Source organism: Artemia franciscana, chromosome 18, assembly GCF_032884065.1.
Source record: "Artemia franciscana chromosome 18, ASM3288406v1, whole genome shotgun sequence".
Classification (NCBI taxonomy): domain Eukaryota; kingdom Metazoa; phylum Arthropoda; class Branchiopoda; order Anostraca; family Artemiidae; genus Artemia; species Artemia franciscana.
Genome location: NC_088880.1, coordinates 36,287,666 through 36,312,364, shown reverse-complemented (window position 1 = coordinate 36,312,364; position 24,699 = coordinate 36,287,666). Strand labels below are relative to the sequence as shown.

The following is a 24,699-nucleotide window of genomic DNA, read 5'->3' as shown; positions in this document are numbered from 1 at the left end:
TATATATATATATATATATATATATATATATATAAAGAAAGAGATAATGATAACACAATTGGTTCGGAACTCCCACAAATGAAATTAACTTTATTTAGTGGAAAGTATAACATCGAGTCGGTACCACATAGTAATACAATATTAGCGGATGTCCAAGATAAAGAAAACCATTAAAAACGCAGTTATTATAAAATCAATTTAATTAAGAACAAAGCTTTCCTAGTATGCCGAAAAATAGAAATTTTTGGAAAATGAAAAAAACAGAAGTCTTGGGGTAGTCATGACACAAAAAATTGCACTTACTTTAGTAGTTAAAAAATGTTTTGACTATCCCAGGGTTTTATTTTTAGCATGAAAAAATATCGGCTTTTCTTGGCAGCTGGGAAGGAATTCTCTTGAAAACACTGGTTAAGATTCGTCCTTTTTTCCCTTTTTTTCCTGCTTCACTCTTTTTGGCCCTTGGGAAATGTTAAGGCTTGAAATATAAATCTTATCATGCTTGATTCTAACAACTTATGGTTTATACTAACTAATAACAATCATAAAACTTCACACCGAGATAACGTATATATATATATATATATATATATATATATATATATATATATATATATATAAATATATAAATATATACACCGTCGGGCTCCGGTACGCGGCAGGCTTCTATACATATATTTTCATTGTCGCTTGTCTTCTAACCGTAGACAATTTGAGATCATTTGCTGTCTTTTCAAAGATATTTGATTATAAAAGCAAGTCCGATTTCTAACGGTATCTTCCAAGCTTCCAACTTTTGGTTTTCTTTATTAAGGTTTTTAAATTGTTTATTTGATGACTATTACTACTAACTCACCGCAGCATCAAGCGCCTGAGGCCAACACAGCCACAAACGCTCCTCCTCCATCCCAATATATTCAAAGATTCTCCATTTACACCATCCCAAGAGAGATTAAAAAAGGGTAATTTTTTTTATTCATAAATTATTGTCTGGGGAGGGGGCTTAATTCGGTAATACCCTCAGGATATGGTCTTAAATTGACCCATATGCTCTTGACCTCATTTACCTCTTTGACCATCTGAAAGCAAATTCAATAGAAACTCCACAGCACAAAAACAACTTGATTCTATATCTCTTTAAAAATATCTGACACTAGATTAACTCTTATTGGCGTATTTTTTTTTCAACTTAAATAAAACATTTGCTTTAATTTTTTGAGAGGGGACCACCATCCATTCTCGAGTTTAATCAGACACCAATAAACTGAAAGTTAATCTTGAATGGTTTTGAAAATTAGTTGTTACTTGGGCCTCAATTTCTCTGAGAAGTTGGATGCACTGGACTATTTTTATGCAGAACATATGTGCTACCCACTTGTGGGTAAACTACCAACAAGTGGGTTGTTATAGCTATCGAGAGCACAGGACCATTTATAAAGTTATATATAGTTTATTTATACATTTATTAAGAGTTATACAGTGTTGCAGTTGCACACCACCTGATAGAAAGAGGTATGGGATTTTTGGGGGAGGTAGAGGGGTATTAAAAGCCTCAATAAGTGCATCTCTTAGCCCAGATATTCAAACTTCCGTGAGAGACCTCCAAGTTGAATATGGAGGGGACGCTTGGTGAGTAGGAATATAATTTTTAAATTTTGTTCATTCCAAAAAAAATATTTGGCTTAGTAACGCTTAGTATGGGTGCTGAGACCCTAAGAGCTCTCCTTTTATTGTGAAAACGGTAGTTTGTTAATAGCAAACAGTTTCTAAATATCACTGATAGAATTTTAAATTTAGCGTAAAGAATGGAATTTGAAAAGGGCGGTAGCCTCCTTCATACTTAGGAAAATCCTATTTTATTGGTTAAATAAAATAAAAAGAGCTCTCAATTATACGCGTGATTGGGCAGGGGGGAATCTGCGCATAAGCAATTTTTGCGGATAATTTAAAAATAGAGGAAAAGCGCCGAAACAGTCAAAAATATTTTTATGAGCTTTATTTACATTAAGCTATTACATCACTTTTATTACTAAATTATTATCATTTGTATTTTTCGTTTCTATAAATCTTGTCATCGCGTTATCATAACCGATTTCCTACACAAATCCGAATTATTGATATCATGCACGCACATAATTCGTATTTCTTAATTCAACTTCTTAGAGGATCGAAGCAAGATAATCTGCCCTTGGCAAATTGAGAGTTTTCTAAATAGCTGAGTGAGCTCTCAGTCTCGAAGCTTTGTTATACAAAAGTCGAAATTAGTGTAAGTAGAGGGGGTGACAACTTCCCCCATATTTATGATATCTCTGAGTATGATACAAAAAACGATTTTTTTTTTTTCAAATGAAAACAGCAGCGTTTGAACTTGAAAGAAACAGACTACTTTATGTATGATTGGGCTACTGCCCCCTCACTCAGCCATGTTTTGTGCTAAAGTTTGATATTGATGAAAGTGCTTCAAGAATGAATTTCCACAGTGCTTGGGCAAATCCTTCAATATTTAACTATAAAAACAATATTAAATTAATAATAATTAATAATTAATTGATAATTTAACTATAAAAACAGTATTAAATTAATAATAATTAATAATTAATTAATAATTTAACTATAAAAACAATATTAAATTAATAATAATTATTTAATAATTTAACTATAAAAACAATATTAAATTAATAATAATTAATAATTAATCAATAATTTAACTATAAAAACAATATTAAATTAATAATAATTAATAATTAATTAATAATTTAACTATAAAAACAATATTAAATTAATAAAAATCAATAATTAATTAATAATTTAACTATAAAAACAATATTAAATTAATAATAATTAATTAATAATTTAACTATAAAAACAATATTAAATTAATAATAATTAATAATTAATTAATAATTTAACTATAAAAACAATATTAAAATCCTTCCAAAATTTAACTTTTTATCAGTGTGCTTTGTGAATAAAGGTCTGTTTGTAGTTGTATTTACTATATGCAAGGAAATTTCAATTTAAAATTTTGTAGAAAGGCAATCTGCAATCTCTGCCCCCTTAGATTCATATATCAAATGATTTAAGTTCATATTAATCTTCAAAGTCATCCCTTACTTTCATTAAACAAACGATTTTTTTATCGATGTGAAACAGGTTACAGGTTTTTACAGGTTACTGTAAAAGGTTTTCTAGTAGTATCCTAATGGCGCTGTACTAAACTTTATTTGCCAGACGTACAAAAGTTTTATTATCAAGGGAGACGGGGAGGGCTATAAAAGATTTTTACCACTAAAGTTCTTATATTTAGATTTTACTAAATTTCGATTTTTTGTAATATTTTTCGTTTCAAGGGGTGTTAGAGGTGTGACCTTAATCTAAGGTATTAAAAATAAGATTGCCGAATGCTGGAAAGATGTTGAATGTGAAATTGGATTGTATTCCATGTTTTCCTATTAAAATTTAATACAATACCATTGCCTAATAGTAACCTTATAGCATCTAATAATAATGTTTCCTAATAGTACTAGTTCACTAGTTCGTCAGTTGCTGACACTTACTCTTAGTATGTCTACCTACCAAATGTCAAGTGCATTTTCAAAAATTGAAATTTCGAACTACATAGATGTTTTGTCATCTGTCATGTTACATACATGTTTGTCTAAATGCTCTTATTAGTCTTGCTGTGTTGATTCGTGGTATCAGAGGAAACGTGAGACGTTTCTTTAAAATTTTTCTTAGTTCAGGACATCCTTTACTTTTCAGGTAATATACCTTTCAGGCCATGAAGGGTCAGGAAAAATTACCATACCCGTTTTTTCTCTTAAATTCTGTAAATGGAAAAGTAATGTGGCCTAAGAAATATTTACTAAATAGATGCTGTTGTTTTTCAGACATTCGTTGAGATTAGATACATCTATTAATTTTTTCAACTAGCCATAAGAACTACTATTAATACTAACTCACCGCAGCATCAAGTCGCCTGAGGCCAACACAGCTACAAACGCTCCTCCTCCATCCCAATATATTCAAAGATTCTCCTTTTACACCATCCCAAGAGAGAATAATAAAGAATAATCTTTCTTATTCATAAATTATTGTCTGGGGAGGGGGCTTATTTTCGGTTATACCCCCTGGATATGGTCTTGCTCCTCTCTAGCATTATCCATCTCACCATGATGTTTCACTTCCTGTATTTACGGCTTACCCTACTATCATCCATTGAATATCCCCAAAATTCGATTTGTATTTTTATCTCATTTACCAATCGTGTTGTTTTTGAGGGTGATTAAACAGAGTGACAAAGTCTTTTTTTTTCTCTTAGAAGTCAAATGTTGTACGTGATGATGGATTTCAGTCTGTCTTCAAAAGTCAATCAAGCGATTTAAATGAGTTGAGCAAATCTAAATCCATTAAAGTAGTGAAGTCTTCGCAGAAACGTCAGAATCCATCAAAGGTTTGTTGTTCTTGTTGAAAAAAAAATTGTAAAAACCATCTTAAAATGTAATGTTGTAATTGCTGATGTATAACAAAAGTAAACAAGATTTAGTAAATTTATGGACCCTTATTATAAATCCGGGAGTTAATTTCCTTTTCTTAAAAGAAAATAAAAAAAATTGCAGGTATGATTTGAAAAATGATCAGGAAAAAAGGACAAAAAAACAGGTTTTTCAACTAAATAAATGAACAACATACAAACTTAGAAGTAATAGAAATTACTTTAATTATGGGGGGGGCTGTCCCCTCCTCAGCCTTCGCTTTTTACGCTAAAGTCTGAATTTCGTCTCAAGTTCTTTAAGAATTAAATAGAAAAAAAAAAACAAGTTTTTTTTTAAATGAAAGTAAGGAGCAGCATTAAAACTTGAAACGAACAGAAATTACTCCGTATATGAAAGGGGCTTTTCTTCCTCAACGCCCCGCTCTTTACGCTAAAATTTGACTCTTTCTCGTACCTCTACTTTTTAAAACAGTAAGAAACTTTAGCGTAAAGAGCGGGGCGTTGAGAAAGAAAAGCCCCTTTCATATACGGAGTAATTTCTGTTCGTTTTAAGTTTTAATGTTGCTCCTTACTTTCATTTAAAAAAAACTTGTTTTTTTCTATTTAATTTCTGGAAGTTTTTCAATTAATGCATGTTTTGATCTTCGCTCTCGGCACATAAATAATTAAAACAAAATTTGCATATTAATTAATTGCAATTACAGCCTAGCCTGCAAGGATACCAGAGTGGCTACCTAATATATTATTTGAAGAACATACTGGAAAGGGATATCATATCTGATGAAACCCGTTGGGAAGTTAGTGCTAGTAGTCTAATTATGCCTCTTGGATATAAGGACGCGATCTGATCATAGTGAACGAAAGGTTGGGGGAAGGAGGTGGGAGGGGCTAGTTGTTGTCATCAGGACATCTACCCAAAGAAGTTGTTAGAAGATCTCAATCAAACTCAAAGAAAGGTAATAGCTAAGGTTCCAATTTTGTCTTATGGGGATGCATGACCAATCTGACATATCTGGAAGGAGAAGGGTCCTTGAATTTATAATAGCAATTTTTGTGGCAAATATCTACTAACAAATTTTGCCAGATATCAGCCAACTTAGTCAGAAGCAAGAGCCAATATCATATTGATCCCTTTTTAGACCCAAGGTTGAAATTATCAGTCGATACCAGTATTATCAGTTCATTTACTAATTAATCGATGTATCCCCACCAAACTTGATAGGGGTAAGAGCTACGGTCAAGGCTCTGCCATTTGAAAGTCAACACCTGATCCACCTTCTCGAAGGAATAGTGGTTTCAGAACATATTTGTTACTAGATTTATACGTGGTGGGCTGAAAAAATCTTTGTAAACTTGGCTAACAGTTATGGTTTGTGGATTTACGAGGTCAACCCAAGCTTTTTGAGAAAAGTGGATTTATTACCGTCCATCAGAAGAGCTAATTGAATCTCAATTAAGGACTAGAGCTGTGGATATCAGTATCATCTGAGGGTAGGAGTTCGATCCAAAGGTGAAAAGCTCACTCTGTGAGCCTTTAGGTGTTGTCTATTTTCCTACTACGACATTGCCTCGATTTTGTAAGCCAACTGAGGTATGAATGGGCCATAGCTGTAGGAAGTCGCACGTAGCCGTGATAAAGTTGGCCAAAATTTAAACTTGTTTGTATGCTGAAAATCTAAACTTGTTTATTTGCTGAGACTCATAAAAGTAGTACTCAGTCCATTTTATCGCTATTTCCTTAGGGTTAATTTCCAGGAAACGTGCAATGAGACATAAGCTTTCACCTTTGAAACATTAGTTCTATTTGTTGCTCAGCGAGTCTTACGATTGGTCAAATTTGCTGACACTTCAATGGGAGTTCATACCAGAAATCTAGTTTAAGTGTCGATTTGGAGTCTTAATAAATTTATATCACTTAAATACTATTCATTTATGATTAAATTATGCTAATTTACAAGGTTTTCAGATTTTAACAGCATACAGTAAAGTTTTCTGTTGGAGACACTTTAGTCAATTAATGCTCCTGACAAATCCTGTGTATGAACCCCTTCCCTGCTCTCTTGTGTTTAGTAAACTTAATTAATTCATATGCTGTTTTGCAATAATGCATTATTGTATCTACTATAATAAACAAAAATGATCCTTAGACAGTATAATTCCATTATAATGAAAAATTCAAATACTTAAAGGGCGTGTCGAATTGATCGGCTGGGGAGTAAAATGGCTGAAGATGAAAAAGTGATATTCTCGTGTCTTAAATAAGTACTAGAACATGTAAAGTGATTGTTGATGTGTATATTCGTAATTGAAAGTAAATGGTCTACTCTTTTTCTAGAGATAGATCTTTCTCTCCATTTCTTTCTAGACAGATGAATTTAGGGTTTCATGTGTATGCTCGAATCGGAAAATAATTTCCTCTGAGGAAAGGTTTCTCTGTCTCTTATTTCGTCTTTTTTCATTTTTTTTTCTGATTTATTCCAGTTTTCATTTTTATTTAGCCAACTATTACACAAAAGTAGTGATGGCTGATGTGTATGTACTTGAAAAAAGGAACTGTTCTTCTAGAGTTAGAATTCTCTTATCTTTTTTCTTCTATTGTCTATGGCTCTCTCTCTCTTTCTGTCTTTCTATTTTTTAACTTGATCGATGAAGTACTTAAACAAATGAATTGACTGGTGGATTTGCGTTTGCATGGAAGGGAAAACAAGACTCCTTTTCTGGGCAGAGATGTTGTTTTTTTCTTCTCTCTTTGAAGTACTAAAACACGTATGGTGATGGTAGATATGTACATAATTGAGAGGAAAAAAGGCTTCTTCTAAAGTAATATTTTTTCTATTTTTTTCTTCCCTTTTCGTATTTTCCTCTTCTTCAGTGAAGTACAGAAACAAGTCAAGCGAAAGACGTTTATTTGAATGCTAAAAGCTGTTGATATTACTTTTGTAATTAAATCTAGTCTCCTTGATTCATTTCACTATATCAGGGAGAGGATTTAAATATCTCTAATTGTCATCTTTTTGACAATCTTTGTCCTTTTGTTTAGGACATTGTGCCATTCTTGTCCTCTTTGTTCCCTTCTCTTGTCTCACGGTTTTTCTAATTGCAAGCCTGTGTGTGGAATAGTTTCTTTTTACAGCCCTTTATTGGTGTGGATCATGATTACTGCTCTGGTCAGCCAGATGAGCCATTTCACGAAATGATGGAGCTAATGGACTCGGAGGGTATGTTCTGTTTTTGCAATTTCTTACCGCTCAATTCAAACGACTTTTTTAATATTTGCATTGACTCAGAAATTATTGTCTTTAAATGAGGGTCTATTTTATGCTAATTTGTTTTGTAAGACCTTTTAAATGTGCTCGGACTCGAAGGGTCCTAATGGATGGTCCTTAGGTTCTAAATGGACTCGGAGGGTATGTTTTGTTTTTGTAATTTCTTACCACTGAATTTAAATGACTTTTAATATTTGTACTGACTCAGAAATTATTGTCTTTAAATTAGAGTCAATTAATTTTCAATTTTATGCTAATTTGTTTTGTAAGACCTTTTAAATGTGCTCGGACTCGGAGGGTCCTAATGGATGGTCCTAAGGTTCTAAATGAATTCGGAGAGTATGTTTTGTTTTTGTAATTTCTTACCACTGAATTCAAATGACTTTTAACGTTTGCACTGACTCAGACTCGGAAATTGTTGTCTTTAAATGAGTATCAAGGAATTTTCTATTTTTTGCTAATTCTTTTTTAAGACCTTTTAAATTTGCATTCGATGACGGATTACTAGGAGTTTTTGTGAGATATCTGCCTTTTTTCAAATTTTTACTGGTTTTAGATTTCCATTAAGAAAAAAAAATTATATACTCATTTCCACTCTTAAATCTAGCTAGTATAGCCTCTGAACTTGTACGCTGGAAAAAATTGAATTTGTTGTATAACTAATATTCTGTAATAAAGCCGATTCTTACCAACTCACAAATAGGAAAAAAAGCAATATAATTTTTCTTGTTCATGAAAAAGAAAAACCCATTTAAACAGTTCGTGATAACGAACTGTAAGTAAGGAGCAACCCGGCTCAATAGTAACCGAGACTTTGAAAAACAAAATTTTGACACCAATGGATATATTAAAAGAATCTGATTTTTATGCTGGTTTCAAGTATATAAGTTTCATTAAGTTTAGTCTTTTATTGTTTTAAAAAATAAAGTTGTGACAAAAAGTCGAACTTTAGCGTAAAGAGCGAGTCCATTTCGCCTTTTCGTTTCTTTCTTATTTTATTCAATAATCGTTTTTTTTTCAAATTTCTTTTTCTCAAGCAACCATGATATAATATTTTAAAAGTCGATTATAAAACTGTTCCCTCTGAGAGCTTTTTTTCTAGCATTTTATTTTTCAAATTGTCTAACTAAAGTTTTTCGAAACAGTGCCCAGTTCCGTGATAGTTTCTTCCGCTTTTCATGTAACACGCCATTAGATCTATCATATTTCTTTGTGCTAAGCAATAAATGAAACCGTATTCTAGGTATTCAACTGCAAGAGGAAATTGTTTTAGGGGCTGATGGAGGGGAGATACACAGCCGATCGCCTGAAGATTGTGCTGTTCCAGCTGTCGCTAATATGCTTTGCACCACTTCCATGGCCAAAGCTACAGATCCAAAGAAAAAGACATTGTCAACACTGTTGAATGACAAATCTCCACAACGAAATGAAATACCTTCAAAAGTAAATTGTGAGAAGAATAATGAGAATGAGAATAAATTTAAAGGACAAAATGGTAAACAGATCAATGAAAAACGTACTAAAACCCTATCCATGCCCCCAAAGTATCAACAAGTGAGCTACTGCGAGAAAATCCTCCAAATTAAGAATGATTCAGAAGACGAATTAGTTGATATTGAAGGAGTTGATGAAAGTGATGCATTTGACCGTTTGCCCTCTTATGTTACAACGTCTAAGGCGGTGTCACCGAGAAAATCGCGAGAAAACAAATACATAGATAGAGATGAGGATTATACCCCTCGTAAAGAGAGACAAAGGGGGAGAAAAAAGAAAGATAGGATTCAGTCTACAAGTCCTGCAAAGATGAAAAGAAAGCACGAGGCAATAGAACAAGGACGAGAAGACAAGCAGAAAAAGAGAGGAAGGCCGGCCAAAAGAATAGAACCAGAGACAAAGAAAGTGAAAGAAACGATTAAACCTCAAGTCAAAACGAAGCGGAATTTGTCTTCATCCGAAGATGATGAGCCTGGGGAAAACCCTGTACGGCCATCAGCTTTTGAAGCTGTTTATATCCGAGAAAGTAATTCCGATATTAAAATCGAAAAAGAGGAGGAGCCTGATGAGATATTGCCTTACGAAGGGGATACTTTCCAATTGCGCAACGACTCAGTAGTGACAGAGACCGAGAATATTGACGAGTTTAAAAGCTGCTCAAGTGATGGAGGTCGTGCCCATTTATTGTCATGGAGCTCTTCTCATTCCTATGGGGAGATAGACAGCACTTACCAAAATGACCTAGGATTTACGATATTTGGCAATATTAAGGACGAAGTTGATCCCCATGATATGAACATAGAAACCCTTCCAGAGATTCCAGATAGCTTCCCTATGGAAGATGTGAAGATTGAAGTCCCTCTTCGTAGCTCTCAGGAAGTGGCTACTGTAAAAGAAGAATTAGTTAGTGATGAGAATCATAATGTTGAGAATATAATGGATGAGAGCGCTGTTGAATTTGAGATTGAAATAATGGGGGAAGATGGCAGTTGTGTCAAAGTCAATTTAGATCGTATCCTTGGCGAGCCATCTGATGAAGATAAAGAAGAAGAAATTGACAAAGTAGAATGTGACGAAGAAAAAAACCTTAAGGTATTTGTTTTTCATAGCTTCTTTTCTATTTTCTTTTTTTTACTATCGGACGCAATGTAGGAAAATTGCTTAAAGCTTGTTAGCTCAAAATTGCTCTTGAGGAGTAGGGATTGGGTTACTGTGACAAATAAAGCTTATAAAATTAGGTTAGGCAGACAATTTGTGTTTGACAGAAAAGTTGACGAAATATTGACGATTTATTTTTGAATATTGATAGCAGGTTGCGAGGACAAAATTGCCGAAATGAGAAGTAAATGGGAATGATTTGTCATAAATGATATGATTATTGATTATTCGTAAATGATATTCATAGTTCATGAAGTTGAACTGCGAATATCGTTCGTAGTGTCCAGGATTTTTATTCGTGATGTGTTATTTTTTTCGGGGGAAGGAGGGTTACAAAAAAACTTAAAAAAGCATTAAAAATTTGTTTATTTGTATCTTTGCTACGTTTTTACGAGTCAGACGTAAATTTCGAGGTGGTGGGTTAAAACTCTGAAGCCCTGTATCCGGCCTTGCTTGAGAATGATATGATTGAACTTCATGAAGTTGAACCTTATTCATAGTTGAATGAAGACAAAATTGCTGAAATAGTAAGTAAATAGGAATAATTTGTTGATATTTGGTACTGAGAAGACACAGCGTCAATTGAAATTTGACTTCATTCAACTATGTAGTATTATCAAAGACATTGCTCTGGCATTGTCTATAGCAAAGACCCATAATGTTTCAATGTATTTTATGTTTTATTTATCATTTTTTTTTTTTTTCAGAGCCACTTCGCATGGAAGGGTGGTCACATAAACTTTGGAAGGGACTCATTTGTTTTTGAATCGAAAGTACTAGTTCCCTTTTTAAGAGTAAAAAGGAATTGGATGGCAACCAGCTTCCCTCCCAAGCCCCCAGCCCCTCAAAAAAGACTTATGATAAAAATTTTATGATAGCCCTTTTGTACAAAACAGTCCCAAGGTTAAATAAGTATAACTATGGGATTGAAATTAGCCCCCTCCCTCCACCCAAGGCTCCAAGATGAGGGCTGTAAATTGTGCAAGCCGGCCTTTCGTTTGTATATGTAGGTTTTATTTGGAAAAAAGGGATATTTGGCCTTCGGTCTCCAAAAAGGCTTAGCGTATTAAGATGAAACTTTAGGGAAATTTTGAGAGGGGTAATAAACAAAATCACTGCACACTATATGCATGCTGGTGTTAAAAGAGCATATAAGGTCAAGTAAACATAATCAATAAGGGTAATCGGAGGGTACTCAGTCTCCTCTCCTTGCCTTTTTTGCTGCACTCCCCCAATGCTAATGAATATTTAAAAATAGTTATTTTGTTTAATACATTCAAAAGTTTTAATAAATTTGCTTCCACTGTGTTAACCATTATGTGTCCACTCCATTATATTTACTTTAGCAAGCAAAACGAACAGAAAATTAATCGAAAAAAAAACTTACCGAAAAAGACGTTTCCAAAGAAAAGTAAAGAGCCATATTAAACTTAAGACCAGCAAAAAAAAGTCCTTTAATAATTCAAACTCAAAAACCCACCAGAAATTACTATGAAAGAATAATTGAAACCCAAACTGAATCAATCAAAATAAATAATCATATCAAACAGAAAGATAACACATACTGATGTAGATGAACTAATAAATATTAAAATAAGAAAAAATTAATTTGAATTCTTAAATCTAATTTAAACGAACAAAATTACTATAACAGGAATTTGACCACTGACCCTCCCCCTTACCATAAAAGCTTTAAAGGATATCGCGTCACAAAGGAGTCTGCGTAGCGCAGGTACCAGTGTCCTGACTCTTTGCCTTTTTGCCGATAGTTCAATGCGTGAAACTACATACATTCTAAACATTTTTGTAAATTTTCAACTTCGAAAAATAAAAATTATTAATAAAATAAGAAGGATTCATTATTTTTTGTGTGCTTTGTAATTTGTTTTGCTGGTGATTCATTTTCTGTGCATATGGTTTAAGGTTTTTTATATACACTTATCTATCTATTCATCCTTAGCACAAATTTCATAGTTGATGAAGTGCGAATAGAAATTTATTGAGGAAAAGCCCTGAAGTCTTTTATCTCGGATATACTATTGTGCATTGAACTTGCTATGAAATTGGAGGGTTCATTAGTTTCATTTTAATAATATTGACATATTATTTCAGCCAATCGAGTTGAGATTTCTGCCGCAACACCCCAGTTTAGATGAAGAAACCGATTCGAGTTCCCAGTCACCAAAGAAACAAAAGAGAAAATTAACCCTTTCTGATTACCTAACAAGGAAAGAGTATGAAAAAGATATCTGTTCAAGCAGTAGTCAACTAACGTCACCTGCTTTGGAGGATGTTGAAGAAGGCGAAATAAAGGATACAACCGATACTAATTTGGAAGAAACTATGGAGCATTTAAAACTTCGATCTAGGAACAGAACGGAGTCCGAGGAGTCTGACTTTTACAAGAAGATTAAACACCACAAGGGGAAACGAAATGGAAGGTATGATACCATGTAATCTTCTGTATCAATACACTAATTTGCCACACTGAGTCAGAATTAACAGAGCGACAGATTCAGGTTCTTTATTAAAGAGGGACCTGCCCAATTTTTAAACCCGGTCATATTTCAGTATAGTATTTTCCATTTTTACAGTTTTAATATTCCCCCTTACCTGGGATGGAATACTACAGTTATTGGTTTTGATCTTGGGATAAAACAAAATGCATAATGTTGTCGTCTCCTCCAGATGCCAATAATTTGTTATTTTTCAGACTCACTGAGCAGAATTTTCTGAGGTTTTAATTTTCACCTTTGGTAAAGTGGGCCTGGCCCAATTTTTAAACCTGGTCATATATCAGCATACAGGCTTAATATTTCCCTTTACATGGAGAAGGAATACTCCAGTTATTGGTCTTGTTGCTGAGATTAGAAAAAACCGCATAATGTCGTGTCCTCCAGGTACATAATATTGAAGTAGGAATGGGAAGGGATGAGGCAAAAAGGTGGGATAGAGAATAACCTGTTGATTTTAAAATCTATATTCCGTGATCAGATATTTATTTTCTGCTCGTCGTACTATATATGAAGTGACAATGGTTGACAGAGGACAGGTCCATAAGTTTAGTTTCACTTGGTGGAACAGAATGTTGTCGGTAGCAAATTAAATTACAAAATTCGACAGAACAGGATGGTTTCTAAGACTGGATACTTTATGACCAAAAATTATCTTTTATTTATAATTATGATCGAGTAACATTTTCTTCTGTGGATTTTTTTTTTTTTTTGGAGCAAACGAACTTACGAACAGGTCAAGACAACATTTTTTTAAACCTGTAAACACGAAGTAGAGGAAAATTCACCGACACCAAGCATCATCCGCCCCAGTTTGGCGAAGGCTCAAATTGTATGCTCACTCCCTTCCCCCCGCAATAAACCAAACATCTGTTATCTCAATCAAACTGTGTTTCACTCTTAAGAGCTCTATTGGAGATATTTTTGCACTAAGTTATTATTGAACCTTTCAAATGGCTAAAAGTCCGTAAATTGTTCTGGTTGTTACCCAACCCGTTTAGAGATGTTCCAAAAATGAGATAAAAATAGTCTTTTTGAATTCTTCGTCATTTAAAGGGCAATTCGTCATTTAAAGTTTGTTGGGTCGTCTCCATGATAAGCCTGAATTTGTGGTGCTTCCAGATGTTAATCAGCTATTTAAAGTGGCCACAGCTGTTTAATGGTCATACTTATGTAATTGCACTGTTTTTTTTAAGACGTATATAGTTAAGTTTCGTAATTTTGAACAAATCCATCATAACGAAATTTTCTCAGTTTTTGGTAATTCAAAATATGTAATATTTAATATGATCAATTTTTAGCAAAAATAATGTGCTGGAGAAACATTCTTCAAAGCCACACAACCCTCCCACCTCCCCTCCTTAAATGCAAAGATTTTCCAAAAAAAAATTAATCCAAAACAGCACCGAGTTCTGCCATTTTCCCTTTTGGTATACGAGCTCTTCTCCCCGTCAACGGAAAAATGTTAAAATATTGTAATTTATTATTATTTAAAATAAAGAACCTTGAATCTCTTGATAAAAAATTTGTATATTGAGTCAGCGAAATCTGAGAGATTTTTGCACTATATATTCTGCCAAGTGTGATTTTTTTTTTTTTCGCACTTTAGGGAAATCTCAACGACCAGCATTCTTTATTCCAGCAATTTTGTCTAGACACGATTGAAATAAACACGGAGTATTGAATAAGTAAACATGACAGATAACTTTAAGGGTGACCGGCATTCCCCACCCCTGAAAATTCCCAACTCCTCCGTGTAAAATTGTCCCCTCCCCATATAAAATTCTACCTCACACAAAATTGAGAAGTTAAAGAAAAAGTACAAAATAGGTACCTCCAAATGTCGATCAGATATCCTAAGGGGTAACAAAAGGACAGGGGTAACAGCATAGGGGATGGTTGGCCTCCGATCATTTTTGACTTTGAAAAGAGGACTGGAACTCCCAATTTTCGATGAAATGAGCATTCTCTGATTTTTCTACGACCACGAGGGGTGGGGGATAATGAGGAGGGGATAGACCCCATCGTATACGGCATCAATTCTACTAGTTTTGGGGTTTAATGTTACTCTTTACGATCAAAATACCGGCGTAGACCTGATATATTCCAGGAAATCAAGAGGGATTATATATTCATTTCTAACTCCACTTCCTCTTCATTCTAACCAATTGTTTATTTATCTGAAGGATCAAAGAGAATTAAGACGTTTTTGCATCAAACTGCACCTTTTGAGCCCTCTGTCCTTCCCCCTAACTACGAAACGACCAGTTAGAGGTTTCAAGCTCTAATATGATAATAAAAATATGAAAATAATAAAAATTTGGAATTTTTTATTTTTTGCCAAAAAGATCAACGCTGCGTGTTGTTTGTTGTTTTGTTTTTGTTTTTCCTCCAGGGATGATTGTATCAAACTAAGAGTCCTAGAAGATCAGAAGGCTCACTTCAAACAAAAATTAAAAATTGAAATGTCCTTTTAAATAACCAAACAGATTGGAGGGCGACTAGCCCCCTGCCCATGCCTCTTTTTCCAAGACATCAGGTCACAGATCACAAGTTGTAAAATACAAAAATAGTTACTCTAACCCCCTCCCTAGGTACTGTGGAATACCTCAAGGAACCTTATTGGGACCACTCTTATTTCTTGTCATGATTAACGAAATTGGCAAAGAATCCCCCAAAGATGGAAATATGTGGATGACTTGTCAATCCTTGAAGTATATCATAGGAATATTAAAAGTGACCCCGTTGAAATCCTAACCCAATGTGTGGATGTTTCTAAGAATCTAAATATGACGGTAAATTCCACTAAATCACATATAATGACGATCAACTTCTTGAAATCTACTCCTGTTTTTTTTTGCGACCCGATTCCACCCAAAATGCTAGTGAAACATGTTAAACTCCTTGGTGTCACAATTTCTATTGATCTTAAGTGGGACACACATGTTTCCAACATTGTTAAACAAGCAAATGTTTCACTATCTATGTTTAAGCTGGTAAACAAATTTAATTGTTCTAAGATTCATTCCCTCCGTGTTTACTTGTCCTTTATCAGGCCGTTATTGGAATATGCATGTCCGGTCTGGCATTCGCAACTTTCAAGTGAACTTAGTGACAAAATTGAGTCGGTCCAAAAGCGTTCGCTCAGGATCATTTACAATGAAGGCAAAATTCCACATTCCTTCCTCCTTAAAGCTGCACGCATTACCACCTTAAAAGAAAGGAGGGAAAAAATTTGCTTGCTTTTCGCTAAATCAGTCATTTCCAATCCCCGTACTGAGGACTTACTCCCTGAATTTCACAATCCCATTAGACCCCGACTCCCCCGGTCAGCCTCCTTAGCAATCCCAACTTACTCTCCGATTCATGCTGTTACAGACAGGTTTCGTAAAATTTTTATCCCCTTTATTCTGGAGCACCTTAGTAATAATTCGTGATTATGTCCTTGCCAAAATCCCCTTTTCTTCTATTGCCGTTTTTATTTTAGAATTATTGTAGTTTTTGTAACTTAATTGTCAAGATTACTTATTCGCCTTTTATCTTTGATGATTTTGCCTTTTTAATTTTTTTTTTAATTTTAAGTGTTACTGATTTGATTTTTTTTTCTTAACTTTTATTGACATATAAAGCGAATTCGGCTCTATAGAGCTTGTGATAGCCTTTTGAAAATAAATATTATCTCATCTTAAGACATCCGAATGAAATTTTGAGATAGTTATTTGGTTCATCATTATTGAAAGGTCCAAAGAATATGCTGGGGTGGGGCTGGTTGCACTCCGATTACATTTGACTCTTAAAAAGGGCACTAGAGCTTTTGATTTACTATCAAATGAGCCCCTTCCAAATTTAGCATGACTACCCTTCCATATAAATTACCTCAAAAAAAAAAAAAAAAAAAAAAACTGCATTGAAACCCTATCCACGTCTGATGTTGTTTGTTTTGTTCGTATTTTTGCTCAGAAAATATAAGAAACTGTTTGATTCCATTCTTCTTTTTTCAATTTTGTTTCTGAAAAGGCTTGTTAAATTTCATTAAAAATCACACATCTGGTCATGTTGTTACTCTGATATCTGACATCTGGTTGACATTTTGAGGTACCCATTATGTACTTTCTCTGTGGCTGCTCAATTTTGCATGCAGGGGAATTTTTTACGCGGAAGGGGGGAGTGGCTTAGAACCGCTTTTGGAGCAAGTTGGTTTTTAAGACTCAGAATATTATATTTTACATATCGTATTCATTAGCTACGGTCTTCAAAACTTGTAGAATAAATAATTCTTGAAATAAGTCATGAGGTTGTCGGTGTACATTTATGAAGAGTGCGATGTATCGAGCTTGTCAACGTATCTATCGAGCATAATTTTCAAGGACGTTCAATAGTGAGAAAAAAAGCTTATCAAATAGTTCGTGGGAACAAGCTGTAAGCATGGAGGGACCAAGCCTTATAGTAACCGAAACTGTAAAAAAGGAGTTTTGATAACAATGTATTCATCAAAAAAATTTGCTTTTTGCTGAGATTCAAAATATGCAAAATTAATCCAATATAAAATTTGAGGATCAAAAGCTACGAACCTAGGAAAAATCACTCAATAGTCCAAAAAGGGGTGAAGTTCCCCTAGGGAGCAATTGATCTTAAAGAAATTTACATCATCAAATTCAGTCCATCGGAGATATCTGTGGAAAAGTTCAAGATCTGATCTACCAAAAACAGTTTTTTTTTTTTTTATTTATTTATTTTTTTATTTATTTTTTGAAAGGACGATCATGAATATGTGTTTTTTGGGTTTTTCGAAGGTGTTAATTATTTGAACTGAGGGTCATAGAACATCGACACGCGGCTCATTTGAATGGAAATTACAACTTTAAGGGCTTTTTTCAAGTGTCATCAGTGCCATCAGAAAACTCCAAGAGGTGGGGATTGGACAAATGCGATCAGGAGCTTTTTTAGCCGAGATTCAAATGGTGACATATCTCATTTTCCTTTTTAAAACAGTTTGTGGTAATAAACTGTAAGTAAGGATCTTTTTGCGATGATTTCAATTATTTAGAGATCATCAGAACCTGAGAAAATGTGGCTGATTTTTGCAAAAGGGGACCCCCTCCCCCCCAAAGAGGCAAGTAAACTTAATGAAAACTTTACCATCAAGCTTTGCACACGAGAGAACCTTGATGCAGAGTTTTAATGCTGTCATCTACTAAAAAGGTGATTTTTCAAGATGGAAGATCACGGAAGTGTGTTTATTTGTTTTTCATTTTCAGGGACTGTCTTGCGGAACCAATGGTTCTAGAAAATCGGGAGACAGCTCATTCACGTGGAAATTAAAAGTTCCAGTGCTCTTTTTTGTAATTGTTAGGAAGTTAACTACTAGTTTTACTATTAACAGTGGTTAACTATTAATATAATTGTAAGAAGTTAAGTAATCAATATAAAATAAACAGTTAATTTAAACTCTCATTTTAAAGCTTAATTTAAATAAATTGATCCGCTTAATGTTTGATAAAATTATGTATGGGGATGTATAATTTAGCATCAACCATTATAAAGGTTGACTGACGTGGCATTGCATGTATGGTAGGAAGCTTTAAAAAATCAGGTTGGGCGATGCTTAAAGAAATTAGTTTTACACCAAAGTTTTCTAATATTCCTTGAGTATTCAGGTAAATATAGAAGTAGATGTGGGGTATAAATTAACCTCTGATCTCACTGGATTGGATTAAATCCGAATATACCCGATTAAACCCGAATGCTACGGGGTAATAGCTCCCTCCGTATTGCAGAAAAATGTTTTCTTTATCACATAAAAGATTGTGTTCAACTGCTTTCTGTCACAGAAGATAAAAAGGTGAGTGACTTGAGTGCCACCAGAGAATTTCTCAGGAGGGAGGAGACATGGTACCAGTGATTTTATTTTATTGAAGTTTAATTGGAATTATTGGATTTTACATATGAAGCAGTTTTGTGAACACAAACTGTAAGTAAGGGTCGACTCTGTAAGTATGGAGATTACAGTAACCAAAATATTAAATGAAGTTTTGATAAAAGTTCGTGATAACGAACTATAAACTACGACTTGATCCATTAGTAACCAAAACTCTGAAAAACGGAATTTTGATAACGATTAACACATCAAAAGAAATGGATTCTTATGGTGACTCTATTAATGTACGATTAATTTAAGCTTAATGTTACCCATAATAAGCTACGAACGCGAGAAAATTTTCCTGATTTGCAAAAAGAGGGGGAACGTCCCGAAAAGTCAAGCGGTCTTAGTGAAAATCACACCATAAGATTCGATATACCTTAGAACTCTACTGTGGAGTTCTCGAACTCCTATGTTCTAAAATATGGAATTTTTTTTCCAGAAGAGAGACCACGCATGCCTGATTATTTTTTTTTTTTCATTTTTATTTTTTCGTTTTCCCGGGGTGATCGTATTGAACCAATGGTCCTAAAAGTAAGCGCAAAAAAACTTTAGCGTAAAGAGTGGAGGGGGCAGCTTCCATATGCGGAGCAATCTCTGTTTGATTCAAGTTTTAATCTAGCTCTTTATTTTCATTAGAAAAAAAAACTTAAAAATAAAAATTAATTCCGGCTTAGGAGTAACCTTAAATGTTGACTAATTGCTCGCCCTAATGAATAGTGAGAAGGTAACAAAGTGGGTCATATTAAATAAAATAATTTTACACAAAGCAGTTCTAGGACCGAAAGAGAATTGCTTCACGACTATAATTTTTGAATAAAAGTGTAACGAAAAAAGAAAGCCTTTAAATAAAAGAAAGCCCAACGTTAAAATATAGTAAAATAAGGAACAAGCAAATTTAATTACCGCGCGCCCTATCACCTGGGAAAGACACTAACCGAGGTGCTCCTACCCCTCCCATCGGGTACGTGTCACGTTGAATCCATGACGATTCAGACGATAAAAATATATGTATCTGATTTTTTTTCGTTAGTCTAAAATGAAAGTGTGCTGAGTGCTCAATTTTGGATTCAAGGCTTTTATATACCTTATAAGAGACATCTTACATGAGGTCGTTAGGATAGAAAATACTAGATTTTTGACTGTGGTCATTGAGTTTTTGCTATATTACTGCCAATAAGTGTTTTGAATGCTTGTCTGGTATTGATTTTCTCTTATATTCTGTCTCCTGATATTCTCTTTCTCTGATATTTTCTTCCCTATTGAAGAAAATATCTTCTATTTGGATAATTTCTAAAGATATGAAGGGGCCATAGTAGATAGCTTTATTGAAATTCTCCTAGGAATTTTAAGAATAAGTCCCCAGATCCTCTCTCCCTCCCTCCGCCAAGATCAGTGTGTTATTAAAACTGGAAACCTTGGACAAACAATTTACTTTATATTTTTTACAACCCTCCTCGCGTTTTCTAGATAATCAGCCCCCCTTCCATTGTCTGGGCTTCTGTGTGGCAATACACATGTTAATTGTAATTAGTCTAATGGTTTTATCTATTTACAGTGCACATGGTTCCGACTCTTGTAGTAGTGATTCGTCATGTGACTCTGATTCGCTGAGATCTCGAAGCCCCTCCCCATTTCTGAAGTCTAGGAGACAAAGTAGAACACGCTTGCGATATAGTAGCAGCAGTAGATCGCGAAGACGTGGATCTTATTCTACAGACTCGACCAGCAGTGATAGCTCCTCCCAAAGTCGGTCAAGGTTAGTTATCAACTTTATTTAGACCTATTGGGGAAAGAATTCTGGACTTTTTTATTAATTTAAATGTAATTACTATAGGCCTACAGTTCAACCAGTAGATAGTGAGAGAAGTTACTGCCGTGGCCGTTAAAAAAATTTCTAAAATAATTTTTCCGTCGAAAATTAATTAATTTTTTAATTAGATTTCATTTATTTACAAGTTAATTTCGCCTGTTCAGGGGATCAAATTTTAAAAAATCAATCGCATATCGGTTTATGTAATGCATTCATTGTATGCAGGTAATATTGGCTGTTGATAGACTGAAATAGAAGCAGTCTTAGTCCTGGTGTGAAGTCTAACGAGCGGAATTTGAAGTAATGTATGAGCCTCTTAAGTTTGAATGAAAATGAAAATATTTAATTTTTTTGTGAAAGATTAATTAGAGGATGAAAAAATAAAATATGAATATGGATATGGATAAATGAAAGTTAAGAGCATTAATGGCATATGATGAAAAAAAATGAGCCTCTAAAAGATTTTCAGGTTTCCCGGATAGCAGTGCAGAATATTTTTTTGGTCTTAGCGCATCTAGAAATAAAAGCACTTAAAAATGGAAGTTTTTTTTTAATTTGCAGGAACAATTCGTGTTTCAAACATCTCAAGTGTCCTAAAATCATACTTAAACAATATGGAAAATGCAAGTTGCCCTGTTTGCCTGCAAGTCCAGGGGGCTTGTCGGTCATGTATCAATCTTAAAAATCGGTCGTCCGCCTGAGACTATAGGTTTTAATTGACTTCCACAAAATTAATTTTAATTAAAAAAAATTAACATAGCAATATGGAATAGAGTGAGCAATATGCCCCCATTATGGTACATAGTTAATGAAATTGCTTCAGGTGAAGCTAGGGGTATCGAAAAATTTTGTTGTCGCAATCATGACCTATCCCTTTTACTTTACACGAAGTAAATGACTCGAGTATAATTTTTTCTTAACTTCTCTGACGATAATATATCCCTTCGACTCCTAGTTTGACAAAGTTCTAGATTCTTTTAGAGAAAGTTTAAGATGGATTTGAACTGAAAAATATGTAAGTATGATGCCCTATTTTGACAAAAACTCATCTGACTTCTTAAGTTTCATCACCTTGAAGCGAAAATCTTAGTGTAAGGTTTTTCCGAAGAACGTAAAGATCGAAGATGAAACTGGAAACGAATAAAAATTATTGCTTATCGGTTTATGCAAAATATCTCCAATATTGGCTCTGACTAAATCGCTGAACTTCTGGAATTCTGAAAAACCAAAGCTTTACTGAAAACTGATCATACCTAGGGTTTTGAGAGAATTAAAATTATATACTAAAATTTATTGATTTATTGGCCAGTGAAAGATTATTGAAAGCCTTATAAGTTAGTCTTTTATTTTCTTCGGGATATTTGAGGATTTTTTGCTTCTAATCATTCCTGAGTTTGTGTTTTCAGTAAAGTGCTAGTTTTTCAGGATTCTACAAATTTCGGGAAATGATACAGCAGTTCATTTGAACCATTATAGCCGATATAAATTTTTTCCTAAAATGTGAAGCAATAGTATTTGTTCCTGTTAAGTTTAATTTTCACTCTTTACTTTCATTAGAAGGCCTTTTTTAAAATTAAATGCTAAAAAAGAGTGATATAGGATCTTTTGTTTTGTGCATGAGAATATGCTCCCTTTTTACTATTTTGACCAATCGTGACTCTAATTGACAGGTTTTGCAGGGCGTAATGGCTTAGATAACGTTTGTGAAAGAATAACACAACCACTAGTTGTAGAGTTTGTCTTAACAGTCAAATCAAATTTCTAAATAAATGGATAAATGTGTGTATTAAAAGCCCAAAGGTCATAGAACAAAATCAATTTTAAAGATAGTTTCCGTTTTTAGTCGACGCTTTATGGTCAAGTGTTGCCATCTGTGTTAATGCTTGGGGAATTCCAGATTCAAGTATGTCTTGGTAATTATAATTTCAGGGGCTTCTAGTATCCCACTCTCAGCACTAGTAATCAGTACTGTCTTACTTATTTCCAGTTATTATTTACTTTTACTAACTACTTACTATTAATTACTATTACTAGTCGCTTACTAACCACCAATTACTATCTTACTAAGTAATACTGTCTTATTATTACTACTAATTAGAACAATCTTAGAACTACAAGTAACTCATCGTAGCTCTAAGACGCCCGAGATAATTTTAGAGGCTTGGAGGAGAGACTCATTGCTTTTCATGATTGTTGTAAATAAATTTAAAAGGCTTTAGAGATTTGAGGGGGAGGTATACGACAGCTCTCAACAACTCGTTGGAACACTAAGGCGCATGAAGTAGTTTCAGGGGGCTTAGATAAACCACCCCTTTTTCTCAGAGATTGAATAAGATATCACGCCCCTTTTGGGTTTATTTCGATGATATGACTAATATACTAAGCAAATACAGAAAATTCTCATAAATATATGAGGAGTAAAGCCAATATAAAATATTTGACACTTTAAAATGAATATACCACAATTTACATACACTTTTTTTTACTTTTTAATGCTTAAAATTCTTAAAAAGCTGAGGAATTTTTTCAGCTCTCCTGTGCTCTCCTCACGGGAAATTTTTAGGGTTTTGCTTATCATAATTAGTTTGTGCAGCATTGTGTAATTGCAGTATAAAATAGTTAACAAATAAATATATTGTTATAATCGTATTTGGTCACAAATAAAGATTTGGCGCAGTTTCTACTTTTTTCAGGATAATTTATTTTTAGTCTGCCATGTATTTTTCCTTTTTTATCCAAATTGCTGTCATATTCTTCAAACTTTAGAAGACCTTTTCATAGATTATTGAGATAAAATCGAGTAAATGTTAATTTTTCATTAGTGATAATAAAAGATAACACCCTGTTGCAGAAAGTTACTGTACGTAGATTAGGGGTTATGTTCCCTTGGGAATATTTGTGATAAGCATACAACTGTAACTTGAATCGAAAGGACAAACGACTTGTAATACTGAATTCATTGTTTCAGGTCTAGCCGGAATTACAATGTTACTTTTTGGTAAAAAAAAAGGATCGAAACTTATTTAAAAATAATTGAACATTTTCCTAATTTCCTTGTTTTTCACCAAATTTTTACTGTATAAAAAACTTGCTCTGGAAACCCAAACTTGAACCACAGAAAAAGCCATAATTTTGGGTTTAAACATCCACCTAAATTGAAGCTTTGGATTTCAAAATCTAACGATACATTACGACACTTTTCTTCAATTCCAACATTTTTACTAACAGAAACAGCAAAACTATATGACAAAAAGTGCAGCAAAAAAAAGTTAAAAAAAGAAAGTAGGAAAATGTTTGAAAAAGTGAACGATTGGATATCATTCATGCCAATTCATTTTTCCATTTTAAAAAAAAAGGTAGGGCAATCAATAATAATAAACAAGAAAAGAAGAAATATAATGGCAAAAAAACTCCCAAAACAGTAATATGAAAAAGGAAAAACTCAGAAATAATACGGAAAATTAAATAAAATCAAACAACAAAAAAAAAAACCAATAAAAAAGTAAAAATTGATATATCGTAAAGAATCTTCTCTCGAACTTTTAAGATTACCAAACCATGTGATTTTTTCTTATGAGGGCAGAGGAGCGAGGACTTGGCGTTCTTTATTAAAGAATTTTTGCATTTTTTATAGAATTGTTTGAAAACTGTGCGTCAATATTACAAAAAAAATCTTAAAATTAGTTTTCTACTGAGGTACACCTGTCAACGCATTTTTTTAATATCGCTTTACGTTTTGCTTTATTGGACAAACAATGGAAGAAGATCTGACTCAGTGTCTATACCATGCCAAGGTGTCAATCTTAGGAGTTTACTATTAGTTTTAGAGGTTTATTTTGCTTCTTCTTGAGATCAAATTGACCCTTGTTAACAATGCAGATAATAAGAATGTAGTCCTTGCCTGAAAGATCCAATCGAGCAAAGATACCAATGATAACAGATGTAGTTGTTGTTCAGACTTTGTAGAATAAGTTCCGTCAGCCGGCCTAGAAATTAAAAGGTAAAAGTAAAGTATACAACATTGGACTTTACAGTCCCTACCG

General features: G+C 33.6%; 1 protein-coding gene across 1 annotated transcript in view; it reads left to right on the top strand.

The window, feature by feature from the left end:
- LOC136038958 (microtubule-associated protein 1B-like) overlaps positions 1-24,699 on the top strand; it is a 64,310-nt gene that overhangs the window by 30,239 nt on the left and 9,372 nt on the right. The window contains exons 6-10 of the mRNA XM_065722474.1: positions 4,319-4,450; positions 7,626-7,710; positions 9,002-10,344; positions 12,523-12,851; positions 20,402-20,602. Coding sequence (XP_065578546.1) covers positions 4,319-4,450; positions 7,626-7,710; positions 9,002-10,344; positions 12,523-12,851; positions 20,402-20,602 — 2,090 coding nt within the window. The remainder of the gene's footprint in view (positions 1-4,318; positions 4,451-7,625; positions 7,711-9,001; positions 10,345-12,522; positions 12,852-20,401; positions 20,603-24,699) is intronic.